The 21152-nt window shown below is 53.6% G+C and overlaps 1 protein-coding gene and 1 long non-coding RNA gene across 27 annotated transcripts in view; one reads left to right on the forward strand and one right to left on the reverse strand.

Annotated features, from left to right (window-relative positions):
• LOC102164258 lies at positions 274-10772 on the reverse strand. The gene is made up of 4 exons (XR_307967.3): positions 10640-10772; positions 5674-5882; positions 1664-1789; positions 274-652 (listed from the first exon to the last, which is right to left on the reverse strand). It is a non-coding gene; the product is annotated as an uncharacterized LOC102164258 (long non-coding RNA).
• Positions 10772-21152, forward strand: part of BIN1 (bridging integrator 1) — a 50997-nt gene continuing 40616 nt past the window's right edge. For 19 of the 26 annotated variants that reach the window (XM_021074455.1, XM_021074460.1, XM_021074461.1 and 16 more), the window contains exon 1: positions 11152-11550. In XM_021074455.1, the coding sequence (XP_020930114.1) occupies positions 11467-11550 (84 nt within the window). In that variant the 5' untranslated portion in view covers positions 11152-11466. 26 annotated transcript variants of the gene reach the window in all.

The raw sequence follows: 21152 nt of genomic DNA on the forward strand, positions 1-21152 counted from the left end.
TGCCTGTCCAGAGGGGATGCCGTCACAAGAGGAAGCTGTGTGGGTGACACGGGGACCCCAGACTGGAGAGAAGGGGGAGCATGAAGTGAGGTACATGAGTTGCTAGGAGCCCACACATGAGGATGAGGGCTTTTGAGCCTGGAGGGCTGGGAGCTGGGTTGGGGGGAGTTGAGGTGGGAAAAAGATTGAAAGAGGAAGAGGGGAAGGCAGTTCCTTCTTGCATGGCCAGGACCGCATATTGAGATCTGTCCTCATTACCTTTGAATGCACATCTTTTCAGCCATTTTTTATTTAAGGAAGCATTGTTGTATTTTAGGGGTGGAACCCACTGAATTGGACATTGTCAGATGTTTACTTAGAATGAACAAAAACTATTATTATGTTCCATGTCCTACTCTGTAAGATATAAAATGTGAGAAACATGATTTCATCGCAAGGGTGATGCTGGCCACCTGCACCCTGTGAATGCATTACTGTCTGCTCGCCACACCACTTCACCCAGTATCTGTCCCCCACACCCCTTCACCCAGGGTATGCCTGCCACACCCCTTACCCAGGGTCCACCAGTTAGAGCTTGGCTGAGTCCTCAGGGCCTCTGGCAGCTCCTGGGGGCTGGGAACGAGGTTGGTCTGGTAGAAGCTGGCATTAGAAGCTGTACAGGTCAGGAGGAAGTAAGTGTGTTATGCATGGTCAGTGACATAACCATAAGCAAATGCAGAATAATTACTACAGCAAATATCACTAAGACAGAGAAGGTGACAAGGGTGGGACATAGGGGCATATGTGAAAAGACAAAAAAGCATGTGACTTTGTTTTTAACGACCGCACCAGTGACATATAGAAGTTCCCAGGCCAGGGTTTGAATCCGAGCCTCCCCTGCAACTCTGGATCCTTTAACCCACAGCGCTGGATCAGGGATCAAACCACTGCAGTCAGATTCTTAACCACAGTGCCACAGCGGGAACTCCTAAGCAGGTGACTCTGAATGAATGCAGCCTATTCACCCATGAGCCATCAGTTTCAGGTAGGTCCCTGCCCTTGGGTGTTGAGCACCTTCCGTGAACTTGGGGGCTTGTCCAGGGCCAGGGGGAGTGGTAATGTCTTGGGTATATCTGCTGAGTGACTGCTCTGTGCTTAGGTGGAGGGTGTCAGGGGTCAGGACTAATCAGACCCAGTCGCTGCCCCCCAGGAGCCTCAGGTGGAAGCCGTGGTTCTTAAACTTCATGTCATGTCCCCTCAAAAGTGACCACAATTCCATGCAGGGGTTGTCACTGATCAACTCGGAGTCTGAGCAAGAAATGATTCTTCCCCCTAAAGGGACATAGCCTCCTCTCCCAGCTCTTGTTGTTGCCATGCCAGGAGGGGTGTAGAGGGTGAAGTGCTGGGTCCCAGAGTGCCTGCCCCTCATGATGGCAGAATGGCTGTTGGGGGGTTGCTAGGTGTGTGCAAAAGGCCAGCCAGCATTCTGGGAGCACAGAGGAGGGTCACCTAACCTGCCCAAGCTCCATGAATGGAAGGGGCTCCCTGGAGGAGGTGGCCCATGAGCTGGGTCTGAAGGGTAAGGAGGGGTTGCAGGAGTCCAGGTGAGGAGATGAAGGCAGGAATGTTGGGTATGTGTGCATATGTCCTCAGGAAGGACATATTCAAAACCCCAGGCCCTTACCTGTATGGGCACAGGTGGGATGAGCTGGGCAGCACTGCTCCATCCAGGTGTGTGTCTGCAGCCACAGGACCTTCAGGGTGAAACGCAGCTGGGCCCACAGTTAGCTTTCAGGCATATAAAATGAACCTGGGTAGAAGAAGAGGCACAGATGGGTGGGGCGGGTAGAAAGAAAAGGAAATACTGGTCACGAGGAAAGGAGGAGGAATCTGATACAATGGAAGAAAGAGGTGGTTCTGGGCAGAGTTCCAGTTGCTCCACATCTTCATCAACATTTTGTGTTATCAGTCTTTTAAATTTTAGCCATTTTTGGGAGTGTGTAGTGTTAGTTAGTTGTGGTTTTAATTTGCATTTCCCTAAAGATTTTTTTTTTTTTGTCTTTTTGCTATTTCTTGGGCCGCTCCCGCAGCATATGGGGGTTCCCAGGCTAGGGGTCCAATCGGAGCTGTAGCCACGGCTTATGCCAGAGCCACAGCAACGCGAGATCCGAGCCGCGTCTGCAACCTACACCACAGTTCACGGCAACGCCGGATCGTTAACCCACTGAGCAAGGCAGGGACCGAACCCGCAACCTCATGGTTCCCAGTCAGATTCGTTAACCACTGTGCCACGACGGGAACTCCCCCTAAAGATTATTAATGTTTAGGATCTTCTCATGTGCTCACTGCCACCATCTTTGGCCAAGGGTTTCTTTAAATCATTTGCCTTTTTTTTTAAATGATTGTTTGCCTTCTTGTTATTGAGTTACAACAATTGTTTATATATTCTGGATCTAAGTCTTTTGTTAGACATCTACATCATGATTAGTTTTTATCTGAGGGGATTACTCCAACATTTTCATAATGGTATCTTTAGCATAAATTTTTAAATTTTGAAGAAGTCCTATTTATCATGTTTTTTAAAATTAAAAAATTTTATTATAGTTGATTTACATTGTTCTGTCAATTTCTGCTGTACTATTTATCAATTTTTAATGGGAGCTTAATATTCAAAACATACCAAAATTTAGAAATTAACTTAACTATCCCATGCTTGGACATTTAAACTGTTTTCAACTTTCCTTTTTTTTTTTTTTTTTGGCTTTTTCAGGGCCATACCCACAGCATATGAAGTTCCCAGGTTAGGGCTCAATTGGAGCTATAGCCACTGGCCTACACCACAGCCATAGCAACGCCAAATCCAAGCTTAATCTGCAGCTCACACCACATCTTATGGCAACGCTTGATCTTTGACTGAGTGAGGCCAGGGATCGAACTTGTGCCCTCATGGATACTAATCAGATTTGCTTCTGCTGAGCCATGACGGAAACTCCTATTTCCAACTTTTCACTATTTTTCCTGTAAGGAATGTCATTGTACTTACAATTGTTTCAAGGATATTCTTCAGTGAATCTTGGGATGTCAGTGTTTGTAAGGCTTTTGTTACACACTTGAAAATGCTTTCCTAAAGGGTCCCTTATATACTGTAAATGAAGCCCAGTTTCAAAGAACTGGTCAACCCCCTTAGTGTCCCTTCCCATAACTTACTTACTAGTTTTTGTAGATAAATGAAACTTTAGAAGTGCTTGAAAATGTGCATGTGCAATCTTCTCAAGACATTTTATTTAGTAAACCACTTTTTCCCTGGATAATACAAAGACAGTTATAATAAATCTTCAGCGAGCATTTCCAAAGGCAGGACTCTTATTCCTAAAGGAACTAAGGGAGTTCCCACTGTGGTGCAGTGTGTTAAGAATCAAATTACAGTAGTTTGGGTCAATGTGGAGGGATGAGTTTGATTCCTGGTCCAGGAACTTACATATGCTTCAGGTTTAGCCCTAGGAAAAGAAAAATAAAAGAACTCAGCCATGATTTATGGAAGAAGGGCTGGGCAAAGTGCTGTTTGATTTCCTGCACCTCTGCTTACCCATCTGTACCTGGCAAAGGTCAGCCTACTCAGTTTTACCAGCAAGGAGGGCCACAAACCAGGTGAACGAAGAGACACTAATCCTGACTTCAGGACAGCAACTACCCTTTGCCGAGGCCACCAAGCTGTGGGCAGGGACAGCCAGGTTACCCTCCATCCTCAGCAACAGCCTTGCATGGTGTGATTATTGCCTCTTTTGAAAGGAGCAGGCACTGACTGGCCCAAGGTCAAGGACTAAGAAGGACAAAGCTGGCTCTGGAGCCTATGTTATTGTTACCCTCTGTTACCTCTCAGCCACGCCACAGACCACACGCAGGTCAACAAAGGATTAAAGACACAGGGGAGGAGCAAGGAAGTTGATTACCTTACACACTTTTTTTGCCCTTGAAGACTCCATTTGCTGGTGGCCCAAAGGAGTAGCTGGTTTTGGCTGGAGGCCTTGAAGATGTCCTGGGGCTGGCTGGTGGCCTGGTGACTGGCCTGCACCCCAGGCCCTCCACGGGCCCCCATTAAACTGGTGAGCATCTGAGTGGGCAAGACTAGAAACAGGAGGCGAAGCTTGGGGCCAGCTGTCCTTTCAAAAGTTGCCCTGGAGGCCACCCTCCTGTCTCTGCAAGGGTGCCCTCCAGGAAGCTGCCAGGCCTGCACGAACAGATGTATCATCGCCAAGGACCAACTTGAGTACAGGCTGTGAATGGCACGTCCTGAACCTCTTTCCACCTGTACTCTGATCACCCACCCGTTAACGAGGTACTTAGACGTCCCAATTTGCCCAGACAGTCCTAGTTTGGGCCTAATATGCCAGTGTAATTATTTTTTCCCCACTTTTCCTAAAAACTATCCAAGTTTGGACATTTCTTCTCACTTCAGATGGACTGGGTAAAGGTGCTCAAGAAACTCTAACTTGAAGATGCTTGTAGCATTAGGGGCTCAGCAGTGTTGTGTCTCAGAAAGACATTATTTTGGCAATATCATCTTAATCATGACAATTCAAGGTGACCTCAACTTGGCTTTAGCAAGAGAAAATTATGGATGGGTTTGGTTGGCTTGTGCGAGGTGGGAGTGGGCAGGGTTCAGGCGTGACTGGAACCAGGTTCTCAAACAATATTGTCAGGTCTGTCTCTCCGCCCCCCACCTTGCCAGCTCTCAGTTCTTGTTGGCTGCCTTTTTCAGGCAGGATCTTTCACATGTGACCAAGCTGGCTTCACACCCTCCATCTTACCAGCCCCAGTGGGAAGAGGGACTGCCATGTCCTAAGCATACGTTCCTGCAAGCCCCAGAAAGACTGGCTCTGCTGGGGTGCTGCGCACATCCCTGAGCATGCTGTCAGAGCCTGGGTGAATGGTCCACTGGGGCCTGAGCACGTTGTGGTCCAGGGACAGGGCGGCAGCAAAGCACAGGCAGCAAAGCACAGCAAGCAAGGAAGCAGGGGTTCCTCAAGGCAGCAGGATGGCTGGCCGGGCAGACTAAGCTTATAGCATCTGCTGCTCACTGTAGAGTCACCATTTACAGTCACTTCTAGTATGCCAGGGGCTTTATATATACGCTCTGTTTCCACAAAGATAATAGTCTAGAGACTGTAACATATCCCACTATAGCAGATGACACTTGGGCATTTAAATAATGTTCCCAATAATGTGGACAAGTAGTAAACTGAGGCAGTGACAGCTGACTCCAGATCTGCTGGCCCTCCCACAATATCATAGTGACATTGTACATGTGAGAGGGAGTGAGAGCCCTTCCAGGATCCCATAACACACGTATACTGTCCTGACATAGTGCTTCTAGAAAGATACATCCTCTCTGGTTCTGCCCGCAGTTCCTTCTGCATCCTCCCTGTCTCAGAGTGAAGCCCACGGTCCCAGGAGGAAGTTCCGAAGATGTTCTAGTCCTAACCCTGGACATGGCCAGGCGCCAGGCCATCCCAGCACAGGATGCAGCAGCCAGGTGCCTTAGGGGACACCTGTTCTCCAGGTCTCCATTGGTAAGAGAATGGCAGCAAGTCCCACTGCTGTCAAACACAGGGTCACCTGACAGTTAGAGGAGGATGACAACACATCTTGCTTTGTGTGAGAATGAGGGTGGTGATGGCAGCTCCAAGCCCCTACCTTAGTTCTTGGACAGAAGGAAAGCATCGTGTGGTGCTCTTTTCTCTTCAAGGGGCAGGAGGACTGCCCTTGGCTCGTCTGAGTTCTTCATGGTTTAAAAGAATCACTTCCCCTGAACTTGCAGTGAGATACAGGCCAGCAGGCATGGCACATGATCCACCACACTGTGGGTCCCAACCAGCATACCTGGAACAGTTTCCTCATTTCAACTTGTCAGTATGAAATTTTGCAAAATCAAAAAGGAAGAAGAGAAAAAAAAGATCAAACCCATGTAGAACTGCTCCACCCAGAGCTATTAACCACGCTGCAATATCAGTTGGCACTTTACCGTTGTGCAGTTTAATGTCCTGCATTATTCTATTAACACATCATAACATTTTCCCATCACATTATTGTTTTCATGTTTGGCTATATTATTGCTTAATCACAGCTGGTAATAGACCTTTGTGCAGAGGCCTGGGGGTGGGCTGGACAGGCAGGCTGGAGGTCTCCACTGTGGAGAGCTGGGGGGCCAGGAGGACTGGCACTGAGGGGATAGAGGAAACGTAGACCAAGAGTCTGTCAGATATTTGCCTGTCTGCTCACTTATTCCTGCCTCGCTATTGAGGGCTCTGTTAGGCACCAGGCTCCCCTCCCAGTTCTCCTGTCGACACCTGCTGCAGGTGGTCACCATCACTCCCTCAAAACCTTCCAGCACTCCAGACCCCATCCAGTGCACCCCACATCAACTCCAGAGGAAGGGGCTCCATTGCACCCCAACTGGTAGAGCCAAGCCCAAGACTGGTACTGGTAGGAGCTTGGAAGTGTTTGAAGATTGAGGGAGTGAGTGAACACAAATAGTAACAAGAACAATTAGCAAACATCCTGTCCTCAGTTTTGTACAATTAGAATGTGATGAACATCTATGTATTAGAGCTTTGCTACAATTTTAAGTTATTTCCTGTACTTGGGATTCTATGGCTGAAGAATGTGAGCATTTTGATGATTCTTTTTAAAAAAAATTTTTTTTTTGGTCTTTTTGCCTTTTCTAGAGCCGCTCCCGCAGCATATGGAGATTCCCAGGCTAGGGGTTGAATCGGAGCTGTAGCCACCGGCCTACACCACAGCCATAGCAACGCAGGGCCCGAGCTGCGTCTGCAACCTACACCACAGCTCACGGCAATGCTGGATCCTTAACCCACTGAGCAAGGGCAGGGATCGAACCTGCAACCTCATGGTTCCTAGTCAGATTCATCAACCACTGCGCCACGACAGGAAGTCCTTTTTAAAAAAAAATTTTTTTTGACACACCCACAGCATGTGGAAGTTCGCAGGCTGGGGACTGAACCCATACCACAGCAGCAACCCAAGTCATGGCAGTGACCACACCAGATCCTTAACCTGCTGAGCTACCAGGTAACTCCGTCGATGATTCTTAATGTATATTAGATAACTGCTTTCCAGAAATTCTGTGTCTGTTATATTCTTAGATGAAGTCTGTGAGAACATCTGTTGGTTTGTTTTTTTGTTTGTTTGTTTGTTTTATCCTCTTTTTACTGCAGTACCTGTGGCACAGAGAAGTTCCTGGGCTAGGGGTTGAATTGGAGCTGCCAGCCTACACCACAGTCACAACAACGTGGTCCTTAACCCACTGAGTGAGGCCAGGGATCAAACCTGCATCCTCATGGATACTAATCAGCTTCTTAACCCACTGAGCACAATGGGAGCTCCCTGGTCTGGTTTTAAGTAACATCATTTAAAACACAGTTTTCTGATTGACAAAAGTGAGGGCGGGGAATAGTATTTCATCGATTTAACAAATGCTTTTTTTTTCCTTCTGGGAAGAAACATTTCATATCTATGTATTGATCATTTGAATCTCCAATCTTGTGAGTTGTCCATTTGTGCCATTTGCCCATTTATTTTTGGGAATCTTAGTGTTTTTCTTATAAATTGTGAAAGTTCAATTTTATTTTCAAAAAGGTTTCCCGGAGTTCCCATCATGGCTCAGTGGTTAACGAATCCGACTGGGAACCATGAGGTTGCCAGTTCGATCCCTGGCCTTGCTCAGTGAGTTAGGGGTACGGCGTTGCCGTGAGCTGTGGTGTAGGTTGCAGATGTGGCTCGGGTCCTGCGTTGCTGTGGCTCTGGCTTAGGCCGGTGGCTACAGCTCCGATTGGACGCCTAGCCTGGGAACTCCACATGCCGCGGGAGCAGCCCAAGAAATGGCAAGAAGACAAAAAAAAAAAAAAAGATTTCCCTAGTTTCTTACACTTTAATTTGCTATTTCAACTTGCTTTTCAAAATGGAAATTAGTTTATTTTTTCCTGAGAGTAAGAAAAATGGATTATTCTTGGAATCAAACACCGTAGAAGACCATAAAGAAGTAAAAATCTCCTACATTCCTACCCTTTGGAATGTAGGAGATTCTTTTCACACTTTTATCCTATGTATAGATGGTATTTCTTGAGGTTTAAAAAAAAATTGAATTTTTGGAGTTCCCTTTGTGGTGCAGTGGGTTAAGAATCCAACTGCGGTGGCCTGCATTGCTGTGGAGGCAAGGGTTCAATCCCTGGCCTGGAATAATGGGTTAAGGATCAGGTGTTGCTGCAGCTGTGGCTTGGATTCAATTCCCTGGCCTGGAACCTTCCATATGCCTCAGGTGCAGCCATTAAAAAAAAAAAAAAACTGAATTTTTATGTACCTCAAACTAGCATTTTGTTGTTGTTGTTATTGTTTTTTTAGCACCACACCCTAAAAAGCATATGGAAGTTCCCATGCGAGGGGTCTAATTGGACTAGAGCTGCCAGCCTACACCACAGCTATAGCAACACAGGATCCAAGCCATGCCTGCTACCTACATCACAGCTCATGGCAATGCCAGATCCTTAACCTACTGAAAAGGCCAGGGATCAAAATTGCATCCTCATGGATCCTAGTTGGGTTTGATAACCACTGAGTCAAAAAGGGAGCTCCCAAATTAGCATTTTTTTGTTTCAGTAATTCCTCCAATGGAGTTCCCTTGTGGCGCATTGGAAACAAATCCGACTAGGAACCATGAGGTTGTGGGTTTGATCCCTGGCCTCAGTCAGTGGGTTAAGGATCTGGCATTGCTGTGAGCTGTGGGGTAGGTTGCAGATGTGGCTTGGATCCTGCATTGCTATGGCTGTGGTGTAGGCTGGCAGCTGTAGCTCCGATTCAATCACTAGCCTGGGAACCTCCATATACCTCCTAAAAAGCAAAAAAAAAAAAAAAAAAAAAAAAAAAAAAAAAAAAAAAAAATCCTCCAATGAATGGTTTCATGCTTTAAAAAGCCTTTCCAATCTAGAGGTCAGATAAATAATTACCTTCTTTAAAGATAAGAGATACATTTTTTTTTTTTTTTGGTCTTTTTAGGACGGCACCTGCAGCATATGGAGGTTCCCAGGCTAGGGGTCGAATCAGAGCTGTAGCCTCTGACCTCACCAGAGCCACAGCAATGCAGGATTCAAGCTGCATCTTCAATCTTCACCAAAGCTCATGGCAACGCCGGATCCTTAACCCACTGAGTGAAGCCAGGGATTGAACCTGCAACCTCATGGTTCCTAGTTGGATTTGTTAACTACTGCGCCTATGAAGGCAACATAGCATATTAGAGAATATTTAGGAAATTAAAGGGGAAAAACAGCCATAATACCTTGACCTTAACACAACTATTTCCTTGTGTGTGGTTCTTTCGAATCTTTGATCATGAGTATTTACGTTTATTTTTATGTGGTTTCAATGGTAGTGCACACAAAATTTCTCATCTTTTTTTCACTCATAATTATACCTAAGCCTTATTTTCATTTTGCTACACTATTTCTCTAATTGTTTAAAATGATCCCCTAATGGCCTTTCCGGTTGCTGCTCTGTCTAGCTCCTCCATTTAAGTTGCTTCCAATTTTTCTGTCAAGGGATATTTTGAAACACCAAAGTCCAGCGAAGCAGAATCTGCCACTGTTCCTTTGGGGCTGACGGTAATACAATTTGACTCCTGCTCATTTCCTGCTTTCCTCAGAGGAGGGCTGGAAGAAATTGCTCTCAGAGAATGGTTAGAAAAATGTCAAACATAAAATTAGGAGGAGAGGGACCATGAGGAGAAAGCCTGATGCACTTTCAGGAGTAATCTGCTTTAGAAACTGCACTGTTTAGGTTTTGTTTTTGTAACTCAGGAATCGGGCATGAATTTAAACTAATAATTTTGATAAAATGCTTTCCGTGAATGCAGTGCTTTGGAACTTTTCCTGGGAAGTGGTTCCATCTGTCAGCTGAGGGCTTTAATGTGGGAGGGCCCGAGTCTGAATCTCCACTTATCTTTGACTTTCAGCAGCTGTAGAGCCTCAGTCTGTCTTTCTGCAAAATAGGCATAATAATAACCCCAGAGAGTGCTGAGCCTTCTAGGGAAAAACTGGGGTAGTGGCCAGAGAGAGGGCAGAGGAGCCCTGCCAGGGAACCCAGGCCGATCTTTTTATTCCTGGGCCTCAGTTTCTCCACATGTTGGGGGCTTGGCATATGGTCTGCTAGAGCCTCCCAGGGACCCCTGCCCTGGCTCCTGCCAGGTGCTGCTTGAGTCTGGACCTCCTCTGCAGGGCCCTAGAGCTCTCCACTCACCTCAGTCCACACCCTGGGGACCTGCCCTGACCTCCAGGGTAGCAAAGTGCTTGGCACCCTTCAAGACCCCGACCTGATTTGGGGGAGGGGCGTAGGTGGGGTCAGTGGACCCAATATATATTTATTCATTTTGACGACATGTCATTGGTGTGTTGGCAAAGTTGTCATTGGTTGGCTACCAATAACTATCTTCCCTTTGAATACTGACCATTAATCACTTTTCTTCCAGCACGGTGTAGAAGACAACCCAGGCTACGCTGTGGGGTAGTTGAAAGCCTGAGGCGGGGAGTCAGAGGTCCAGTTCCAGGCCTCTGCCTTGCCTCACTTGTAAAATGGGAGAAATAATAGTACCTACCTTAGGGGCTGCGTGGAGACTGACCGAGACAATGCCTGTCGGGGGACACCCAGCAGAGTGCCAGGCTCACAATAAGCGCTCCCTGCTGTCAGGCTGTTTTTATTACAATTACAGTGATCTGCAAATTAGAAGACCGAGAGCCTGGTTGGCAAGGGACTAGGCACGGGGGACAGAGAACGGTGGAGCCCGAGAATCCGGGTCGAGAAGGTGGCTCCTAGAGGCCAGGAGGAGGACGAGCGTCCGGAGCGGGGCCAGAGGTCAGCCCCGGACCAAGAGGCTGCTCCGGCCGCGCGCTCCAACTTCAGACTCCGGGGGCGAGCAGCCACCGCCGCACTTGAGCTTTGGTTTCTGAAAGCGCCTTTGGCCTCCTTCTGGCCTGCTTTCCTGGGCTGCGGGAGGTGACTTCTGGGTGAAAGCCGGGCCCGCAGCGGCGCCGGACTCAGGGCGGCCGTATTAGTCCCCGCCCCGGGGCGGTGTCAGCGGAGGGTCCCTGGAGTCCCGCTCACCACCGCCGCCGCCACGGCGGTGTGCGCCTCTCCCTCCTCGCCAGCCGAGCGGGTCGGGCGCCCGGGGTGGCCCTTTAAAAGGCAGTGTCTCGTCCAGAGGGGGTGGGCGGGGGGCACTGACCGCCATCCGAGGCCAGGCCCCTCCCCCTCCCTCCCTTCGTCCGTCCCTCCCTCGGTCCCCGCGTCGCTCGCTCGCTCGCCGGGCGGACGCTCCGCCTCCGCCAGTCGGCTCGGCGCTCTGCTGCGCGGCGTGGAGCAGAGCCGGGGCCCGGGGCTGGGGGCTGGGAGGTCGCCGCCCGCCACGGGCAAGCTTGAGCCGCAATGGCTGAGATGGGTAGCAAGGGGGTGACCGCGGGGAAGATCGCCAGCAATGTGCAGAAGAAGCTCACTCGCGCGCAGGAGAAGGTGAGCGAGCCCCAGCCGCAGCCTCCGCGCGGTCCGAACACCTGTCCTCCGCCCCGCTCCAGAGGCCGGTCCTCACCCGGGGCCGGGAGCTGTCACCTCCCAGCGAGCGCTGCCCAGGGCCTTCGGGATACACAGGCTGCGCCCCCCGGCGCTCTGGGTGCCCTCTCCCGTCCTCGTCCTCTGTCTTCTCGCCCGGGCGGGGGCAGGGGAGGGCGCAGCTGTCCCCTCACCCCCACCCCCACCCCGGTCGCTCTGTATCTTGGTCGCGCGTCTGCAGAGGAGCGGCGGCCCACGCTCTAATCCCCGAGCGAGGTCCAGGCTAACCCTGCCCTGGGCGCCGAGGCCCGGAGGCTGGGAGGCGAGGTGGCGCCCCTAGCCCTCTGGAACCACGCGGGCCCTGCAGGTGGGGCCAGCACTGGGGAAGGGGCTGCTCCTTATTCCAGGGGTCGCTGAGTTCCGGGAATCCCGAGGCTGCCCCTCCGCTCGCGGGTGCCGGCGCTCTTGCTCCAGGCCTCCGGACGCTTCCTGCGCCCGCCGTTCCCTCCTCTTCACCCCCCTCTCCACCTTCTGTCCCCGCGGGCCATAGGAGGGTCAGGTTTCCTTTCCCGAGAGGTGCCGCGGCCTGGAAGCTCCGGCCGGATCCCCGGGGAGCAGAGCTCTGTGCACTCTTTCGAAGGGGCCCTGGCCAAGCAGGGGCTTCGCGTATCCGGGGGCGAGGGAGAGGGAGGCGGCTCTGGCTTTGGGAGCCCGGGTGGCGAGCTGGGCCGGAGGAGGGGCGGCAGACTGCGGGGGACGTGGAGGGCACCGCAGGAAACCTGACTCCTCAGCCGCCGGCCTTAGGCGGGGGGGGCAGGGAGCCGGGGCTTCCCATGGCACCCTGACTGTGCAGGAAATGCAGGATTGGGAGGCGGGGGTCCGCGCCCGCCCGGCTTTCTATCCCTAGCCACCTCTGGTTTATTGAATTGGATCACGCCAGCTGCTGACGCCACTTCCCCTGCCGACTCCGACTCTGAAATCTGAGATTGCAGAATATGTGCTTCTGCCCGGGTGGCCCCTCTGTGCCCCCTGGCCGGGTCTGTCCCCTCTGCCGCCTGACTCACAGCCGGGCGGGAACCCAGAGACAGGCCGGCCTTCCCCCCGCTAGGCTTGTGGCTGTTTATAAACAATGACTTTTGCAGCTGAGACCTGCGGGCTCCCTAAGGATGCAGCCACGTGATGGGAGGGAGGGGGCTAGAGCTTCCCCCGCACCTCCCTCTGAGTCCTGCTGCTCATCCTTGTGGTCCTGGCTAAGAAGGTGGGTGGGTATGTGTGGAGGGAAGGGCCCTCAGCCAAACTCCAGAGCCGGCCCGCCCCAGTTGTCCTCCTCCCCAGGGTGGAGAGAGGGATTAGAGCCCCACAGATAGCTGGCTGGGGGCTGGGAAGGCCTCAGTCGCAGAGGGAGGGGGGTAAGATGCTGCTTCTCTTGCTTCCCCCCCTCCCTTTCCCATGACTGGGTAATCCATTTAGGTGCCTGGAGCAGGCAGCTCTGGGTCAAAGCCTGCTTCCTGCCCCTGCATGGCCTAGGAAGATGAATGGAAGCAGAGGGAAGCTGAGACAGTCTCCCTGCCCTCACACCAGTGAGGTTTTAACTCTCCCTGGCTCCCCTTTGCCCCACATGCCTTGTTTCTGCAGCAGCATCTTTCTGTAATTTTGGGGGCAGTAGGCATGGGCTATATTCCCTCCCTGTCATTGCTGACCCCACTGAGCTGCCACCTTCACTCTTTAGCCCCTGTTCTGTGGCCACGGGACAGTTGGCTGACAGCTGGTCAGCTATGGATGCTGGCCTTGGCCAAGGGCTGGTCCTGCCTGAGCCCGGGCCTCAGGGGGCTAGAGATGCTTAGTGCTGTTGCTGTTCTCCACTCTGTGGGCTCCAGTTGAGACCTCCCCCCAACCCTGAATTAGAAGCCAGAGCAGCCCCAAAGGAACCCTGGCTAAGCTGAGTCCCTTGGCTCAGCTGTGGTACTGTCTCCCAGGAAACCTGATGCCCTGGCCCACACAAGTCTCTGCCCTCTGCCCTCCCGAGGTTCAGAGTCTGTGTCACCCTGGGTGCCGGTGACCGGCTGTCACTTCAGCATCTTCCGTTGGTGATCAGGGCCAGGTCTAACCAAGCAGTGGTATTGTCAGTGGTCTTATGGCAGCCGCCCCCTAGCCTTGGTCACATCTCTGAGCAGTGGAGCAGTTGCATCTGTCTTGCTACCCTAGCAGGATTATTTCCTGACCAGGGACAGGCAGCACTTTGGTGGAGGGCCTGAGCAGCATCCGCTTAGGAAGCAGGAAGCAGGTCCCAATCTCTCTTTTCCGCTCCCTCAGTTTCCGTACATCTCTCAGCTCAGGTGTCACCAGGATTCAGAGAGTGATAGTGGTGGAGGGAAGTGTGCCTGCTGGTATCTGCAGCTATCTGTCCTATCCCCAGCTCAGTAAGTCCTCCGTGGGCCAGGCTTGGCACTGCCCATCCAGCTGCCAGCCACCCCATGAGTCTGGGTGCCCTCTGGGGGCTGGGCAGATCAGCGCATGCACCCAGCTTTCACCTGGTCCAGGTGGACCAGAGTGACTGTTGATGAACAAATGAGGGTGTTTGGGGGCTGGGCTTGGGAGGCCCGACGTGGGCCACGGTGGGCTGCTTTGTCCCTGTGCCTCTCTGCCTTCCCTCGTTCAGCAGACCCCGTGGGGGCAGGGTGGTTGTGGCCAGTGTGGAGCTTATCATTGCGAGGTCCTATGGCTTCTGGCCCAGGTGTGACGGGGGCTTAGAACACAAGGGAGGGTCCCTGGGTCCCCCAGCACACCACTGGCATGGCTTACTTCTCAGCTCAGCTGCCCTGGGTACTGGGGGCAGAGGGTGTGCCTGGAGTTCAGACCTGGGCACCGCAAGGCCATCTTCCCTTCGTGTTTGGCTTGTTGGACCCTCTATAAATGACTCTGTCCATTTTTGGGCCTCAGTAGGTGACTGGGCAGAGCCAAGCTGGGGTGGAGCCTGGGTCAGATGACAGAGGATTAGAGAGATTGGCGGGCTGGGTCCTCTGGGGGATGGGATGGTTGGGAAGGAGGGACAGCTGGGGTGGGGGTAGAATCTGGTCTGCTGGCCCCTGAGCTCGGCTGCCCAGAAGTGTTCCTGGGGCCTGTGAGGAAGGCCAGCCTGTGCTGGCAGAGCCGGACCCCTGAGGGGCGCAGGGAAGGCCGTCTGCCTCCTGCCCCGGTCCCCCGCCCCGCTGGCTCTGAGCCTGCCGGGAGTGGGGAGGCCTGGCTCCGGGGGAGCAGGGCCCAGGGCTCTCCATGGACAGGACAGCACTGGCATGTCAGAGCAGATGTCATTGGAGGGCAGGTGCAGTGGCAGTTATTTATAGGACCCTGACCCGTGGCCATGATGGCGCCACACTCATCTGTGTGGTCAAGGTCTCCCACGCTGTAGTCATGGAGGTTGCTCAGTAGGAGCCAGGCTTTTGAGCCTAGACCTTATGCTGGCAGCAGCCTTGAGAGTAGCCATGCCACATGGAAGGGCAGGGAGTGGGGAGCCCACCAGCTCTTCGGGGGCTCTGAGACCAGATTCTGCCCTGCTCTTCCCACTGGGGGACCCTCATCCACCCATGTTGGCTTGACCCCATCTCTCTGTACCTCCCTGACCTATGTCTGTTTCCTCTGATCCTGCATAAGGTTTTCTGCAGGCTCCCATCAGCTTCTCCCTGAACTGAGTTATTTGTGTAGACGGCCCGTCTTGCCAGCACTGGAGAGAAGGCTCTCCAGCCAGGCGTCATCTCTGGGTGGGGTGCTGGTGGGGGCTCAGTGGACATCTGGCTAAGGCCTGTGGGTGTGGGGAGCTTGCAAAGCTGTCTCCAGACATCCCTGGGCCCCAGTGGGCGGGGTGGGCTGCGGGCTGGGTGTAAGCTGTTGGCTGGAGGCAAGGCCCAAGGCAGGCAGAGGCTGTTTAGCCCAGGGGCCCGTGGAGGAAGGTGGGCTCACAGGGCTGCCTGGGGCCTGGAGAGGGTGACCCAGGGGACAGGTGTGGGCCGGGGTATGGGTGGGAGTGGGGAGTGAGCTGCTGTCACCAAGGTGTTGGGATCAGTGAGGGGCGGCTGGGTGGTGGGTTTGGGCTTGGTTTGGTCAATCGTGATTGCCATGAGAGCTGTGGATCCAACAGGCAGAGAAGCTAAGGCCTGAACTCTTCCTTCCTTCCTCAAGCGTGATCCCGCGGGTCCCCTCCTCACCATCTCTCTCTGGCATCACCCAGGCTCTTGCCCCGACTCGCCCCTCACAAGTGGTGTGAATTGGACAATGGAGGAGACTAGTCCGACCTTGCCTGGTGCTTTTTTCCATGAGGATCTAGATCCCTGGGTCCTATTTGGGTGTTCCACCTTCTATTTTGTTTTGGGGAAGAGGCTGAAGGGTGTGTCAGAGACTGAGCACTATGTGGGCTTGATGCTCAGGCGGGTGTCCTGGGTTTCCCTGACCAGCCCAGACCTTGGGCAAACTGCTGGACTGTCCTGAGCCCAGCTTCTTTACATGCAAAAATAGGGATAATGGTGATTTTCCTTCATATGCCCTTTGGGGAGAATCAAGCCTCAGAAAAGAGCTCTGTGTGCAGAGCAAATTTCATGACCTGGAGGCCTCCCTCTGGCCAGCCCCTCTCCCTGGGAGTGTCCATGACCGGCCTCTACAGACAGCTAATCCCCACTGAGCCGTCGGATCAGGAAGCATGTTGTCCTAGTCCAGGTGGTGTGGTGCACGTGTGTGCATGTGTGTGTGTGTGTGTGCATGTGTGTGTGTGTGTGTGCGCATGCGTGCAAGTGTGCCGGGTGTGTGCAGAGGGGCAGCGTGTGCGGGGAGGGAAGTGCACAGTTCCGGGGGAATCTGGCGTCACCTGCACAGAAGTCCTCCAGCCCTGGCTGGTTCCACCCTCTCTGGGCTTCAAGCTTGCCATTGGTACAGTGATCACAGGGTTTATTCATTCTTTTACTCACAGAGTAAATATTGAGCGTGCACTGTGTGCTGGGACAGGGGTACAAGGGCTGAACAAAATCAAGTCCCCACCCACTTGGAACTGACATCTAGTTGATGTCTAGGACACTGGCAAGAAATGGAAAGTATGGTTGCAGGTGGTTATGAGAGCAGGAAGCTTTCCCTCAGTGGAAACTGACTGTTCAGATCAGCCTTTCCTGAGCAGCCTAGGGCCGGGCTGAGGTATCAGGTGTGGATATGAGTCTGGGCACTCACTCCTGGTCTACAGGTGGGCGGGCACCTGGGTAGGAGGGCTTTCTCTCAGATGCCACCCTGTTATGTGTTTTTCTAAAGGACCATTTTTGTCAAGTCTACTTCTGGGATTGAAAATGCAAAGAGAAGGACACCAATGCTGAAAGGCCTCAGCAGGGCACTGAGAGTGCAGCCAGGCAGCTTGTGGTTGGGGCTTTGGGGGGACAATAAAACAGGAGAGGGGAGGTCCCAGGAAAGCCCCAGACTAGGGAGAATCACTAACAATTGATTTTCATTTCACATCAAGCAGCAACTTGGGCCATGGAAACCACTCAGTCTCCAGGGAGCTGGCTTTGAACCCCCCACATTTATGCCCTTGGGCACCTCACCTGGACTTCTCTGAGCCTCAGTTTCCTCGCCTGAAGTTGATGGTCATGCCTCAGAGGATGTGGTGCAGACTAGATGGATGCAAGCAAAGGGCAGGGCTGTGGTCTTGAGCTGTGTACGAGGCACATTTCGTGGGAACTGGATGGCACCTGGGGTCCTGGGGCCTCCCCAAAGGGCTTGCCACCTCCGAATGAAGTCATGTGATTCTGGATGGCGGAGCTGGCCTAGTGCCCAGGGCTGGCAGGGGTCAGGACTGAGGATGCAAAAGAGAAAGCAGGCTCTTCCTGCCCCAAGGGGAGCCTTTGTCAAATATTAACTTAAAAACAGCCTCCTTTGTTGCATACCTGTTGAGTGCCAGGTGCTGGTGAAGATTTCAGTCTCGTGGCAACCAGGGGAGATCACTATGATACCCATCCAGTGGGTGAAGAAACTGAAGTGCTGACCTGTGTGAGACTTGCCCTGAGCTGTCCTGGGTCAGCTGGCGGGGTGCCCCTCCTTTGCTGAACAGGCCTCAGGCCAGGGGGTCCTGTCTGGGGGGTGTCATTTGGCAGATTTAGGTCTCAGGATCTCCCTCACTGAGTAAGATCCAGGCTGCTTGCCTCCCCCTGGACACCCACTTGGGGTCTAAGCATGGACTTTGGGGTGTGGCCTTTCTGTTTTGGGCGTGTTTGGTAGGCTCCAGGGTGAGAGGGCAGCTTGGGGTTTCCTGATGCTGGTCCAGGCTTGGGAGTTCCTGCCTATGGGTGAGGATGAAAGAGACAGTGTATGAGCATCTTCCCAAATACGAAAGCTGTCCTGCTTACTCAGTATAAAGGAATACCTTTTATTCTGCAGTTACATCTACTTTTGTTTATATTGTTGCAACAGTGTTTCTTTTATGAAATGATGGTAATACTGGTTGTTTCTTAATGTTCTTGAGGAAATAGTCATGCCACTGGTCCCGCCCCTCAGCCCCCACCCCACGGGAAGGTTTTCCTGGTGTGGGATCTGAAAGCTGGGGCCCAGGGCTCTGGGAGCTTGCTGCCTACCCCGTGGGGCTAGGAGGGACAGAGGACTTGGCTCAGGCCTCCAGAGAGCACAGGAGGCATCAGAACCCAAGGTCCCAAGAGCTCCGCAACCAAATGAGATCTGGACTGCTTGTCTTGTGAGGTCAGGTGGAGGGGGCTCCCCGTCCCTGCATAGGCTGTTCTGAGGGACCCAGGCTTCACTGCTTAGGACCTCTTCTCCAGGAAGGTGATTCAGGACTGTGGTGGTCTTACCTGAACCAGGGCTGTGGTGCCTGACCCAGAAGCTGCAGTTCTCAGGAGTGGGCTGGGGCCGGGCCCCGCTTGGCTTTAGGCCAGATGCCCAAATGGCCTGGGCCATCTGTAGGAGTCCCCTTCTGACCTGAGAAAGCTTGAGATGACAGGTTACTAGGGATCACTGGCCTGGGGGGCCCTGTGATTTGCTGCGCCCAACACTCACTGCCTCCCTCAGGCCCATTCGGCTTGGCTGGGCCTCTTTCCTCTGGCTCCTTGCCTTCACCCTTGGGCTCGGTCCCTGACCTATGTCCCCCTGACCCAGTACCACAGCAGAGGGGCTGGGATGGGGGCAGAGAGTGGGGTTGGGGCCTGGGGGTGGCATTGGCCTTAGGTGCTGAGAACTGTCCATGGTGCCCCTGGTGCTGTGCCTGAGCCTGGGTGATCGCGGGTCTGGTGCTGCATCTGTGCTGTGGCAGGGCCACCGGGTTGCAGATGCCTCTGCCTCTGCAGTGTGAGGGCTGCAGCTGGTGGGGGCAGAGCCCCGCCGCCTGCCTGCTGGGCTGGGGAGTGAGTGGGTGGCAGCAGGCAGCAGCCACCACAGGCTAGGGGGAGGGACTTGTCACTTTTGTCACTACTGGGGCTGGGCTGGGGCTCTCAGGCCCGAGTCCCTGCCAGCCTCCCCCTCCTCAGCCCCCAGCACCCCTTTGTAGGGGTATCTACATGAGCTCCTTGCTGCAGAGGCCTCACCTTCTCATGCTGGGTTAACTCCTGGAGGCTGTGATGACCTGTGTCTTCCCTTGTTACTCTCTGCTTGTGACCTACCCATCGTGGACCAGGATGCTGAGGTCTGAGGGTGAGGGAGCAGAACTGGCCCCTGCCCTCAGGGAGCTCCCACCCCACACAGTGCCTGTCACAGCCCTGGGAGGCTAGGGGGAGGGGGCTGGGCCCCTGAGGAGCCTCTCACCAGCCCAGGCATTCAGGGAGGACTCCTTGGAGGAAGTGGGGTGACCTCAGCCAGGTTGGATTCCAGCTGTGCTCAGGAAGGCACATGGGGGTCTGGGCAGGTCTGCTGTCCTAGAGTCCTCTCCATCAGGTCTGGGGTCACAGGCTGGTGAATATCCTGTACCTCTTCCCATTGCACGCACACCTGCTTCTCTATGTCTGTTTCAAGGCCACAGCTGAGGAGGGCATGACTGTGCTAAGCCTGTGGAGCTGGACAGCCAGTGGGCGGGGCCAAGGGACTGTCCATGGGTCACCTCATCCCTGTTCAAGGCACCTCAGTGTGCCCTGCCCTTTGAGCAGACCACATGGCTCCTGGATCAGACTGGGGCAGGGTCCTCAGAGGACGAGGGGTTATGCCGGCTGGTGGGGACCTGGGCTCTAGTGCAGATGGTGGGGAGGAGTGGGCAACAGCAGAGTCAGGCTGTGTGGATGAGGCTCAGGATGGCTGGTGAGGGGTTGGGTGTCCACTCAGGCCTGTGTTGGGGGAGCTGTGCAGAGGCTGCTGGGCCGGGATGGCCTTGCCAGCCCTTTTTCCGACAGCTGCTGCTGCTTTCTTTGGACCCTTTGCTCAACTTGGCCTTTCCCCGGGACTACCGCCAACAGGCCTGAGCCCTGGACAGGCTCGGGCCTGGCACTGGGCACTGAGGACAGACTGGGCCCAAGGATACCACCCCCCAGGACCCCTGCTGCCCCCAACCCAGCCTGGTGCGGCCCCCACTTCTCTCCTCTGAGATGGCCTCACTTCTCTCAAGATGTGTCCTCCAGCTCATTAATAAGGGTCTTAGGGCAGATATGGGTGATGGGGTGGCTGAGGGTACCTGCCTGGGGCTGGACCCCTGGCACGTGTGCAGGAGTTGAGGAGAAATTGGATGGGGGAAAAAGGGGAGGAAGAGGGTTAGGGGGTGTAGGGGGGAAGACAGGTCTGGACGAAGGGAGAGGAGAGTGACCCCATGACCAAGCAGCTGCTCTGGGCTCCTGGGAAAGTCATACCCTCTCTGAGCCCCCATTTCTGCCTCTGCAAATGGGGATGAGGGTCCCCATCTGTGGGCTCATGGAGAGGATCCAGGAGCAAGTGAGAGTGGTCAGTGCCTGGTCCCTGGTGGGTGGGTGGGGGACATGAGGTGGTCGGTGCCCGGTGGGGGCAGACACACAAGTTCTCTTCCAGAAAGGATCTGGGGGACCCCCAGGAACCCACAGGTAGAGACAAGTCTGGCTTTTTTGTTTTGAGCTCTTTATCTTTGGTGATGACAGGATTCTTGAAATTGAACTTCAGTGCCTTTTTGTTTCCTTTTTTTTTCCTGTAGAGGTTGGAAATGCTAAACTGGGAGGGGTGGTGCTGCCTCCCCCAGGAGGGAAGCCAGAGTCCCCCTGAGCCAGGGCTTGATTGAATGGAGTGGGGAAGGGCAAATGGGTCCTGGTGGGCTGGATTGAGGGACTTAATGAGGAGGGGGACCTGGGGACAGAGGTGAGGGGTCGCCCATCATTCATTCATTCATTCATTCAAGGAGCTGTGTAGCAGAAAGAGCCTTGGCCGGAGAAGCCTGGGTTTAACCCTGCCTCGGCCACCCTGGGAACAGGAGGCATGAGGTTCCCCTCTCAGTGGAACTCCTGAGAACTGAGTTCTGCTGAGTCCTGCTGGCTCTGGATAATTCTGGAGACAGGACAGTGTAAGCATTGCCATGCATTTTGTGATTTACTGAGAACCCTCCCACCTGCCATTTCTCATTTGTTATCTCAGTGACCCAAGGTGGG

The sequence above is a fragment of the Sus scrofa genome, chromosome 15 (genome assembly GCF_000003025.6).
Source record: "Sus scrofa isolate TJ Tabasco breed Duroc chromosome 15, Sscrofa11.1, whole genome shotgun sequence".
NCBI lineage: Eukaryota > Metazoa > Chordata > Mammalia > Artiodactyla > Suidae > Sus > Sus scrofa.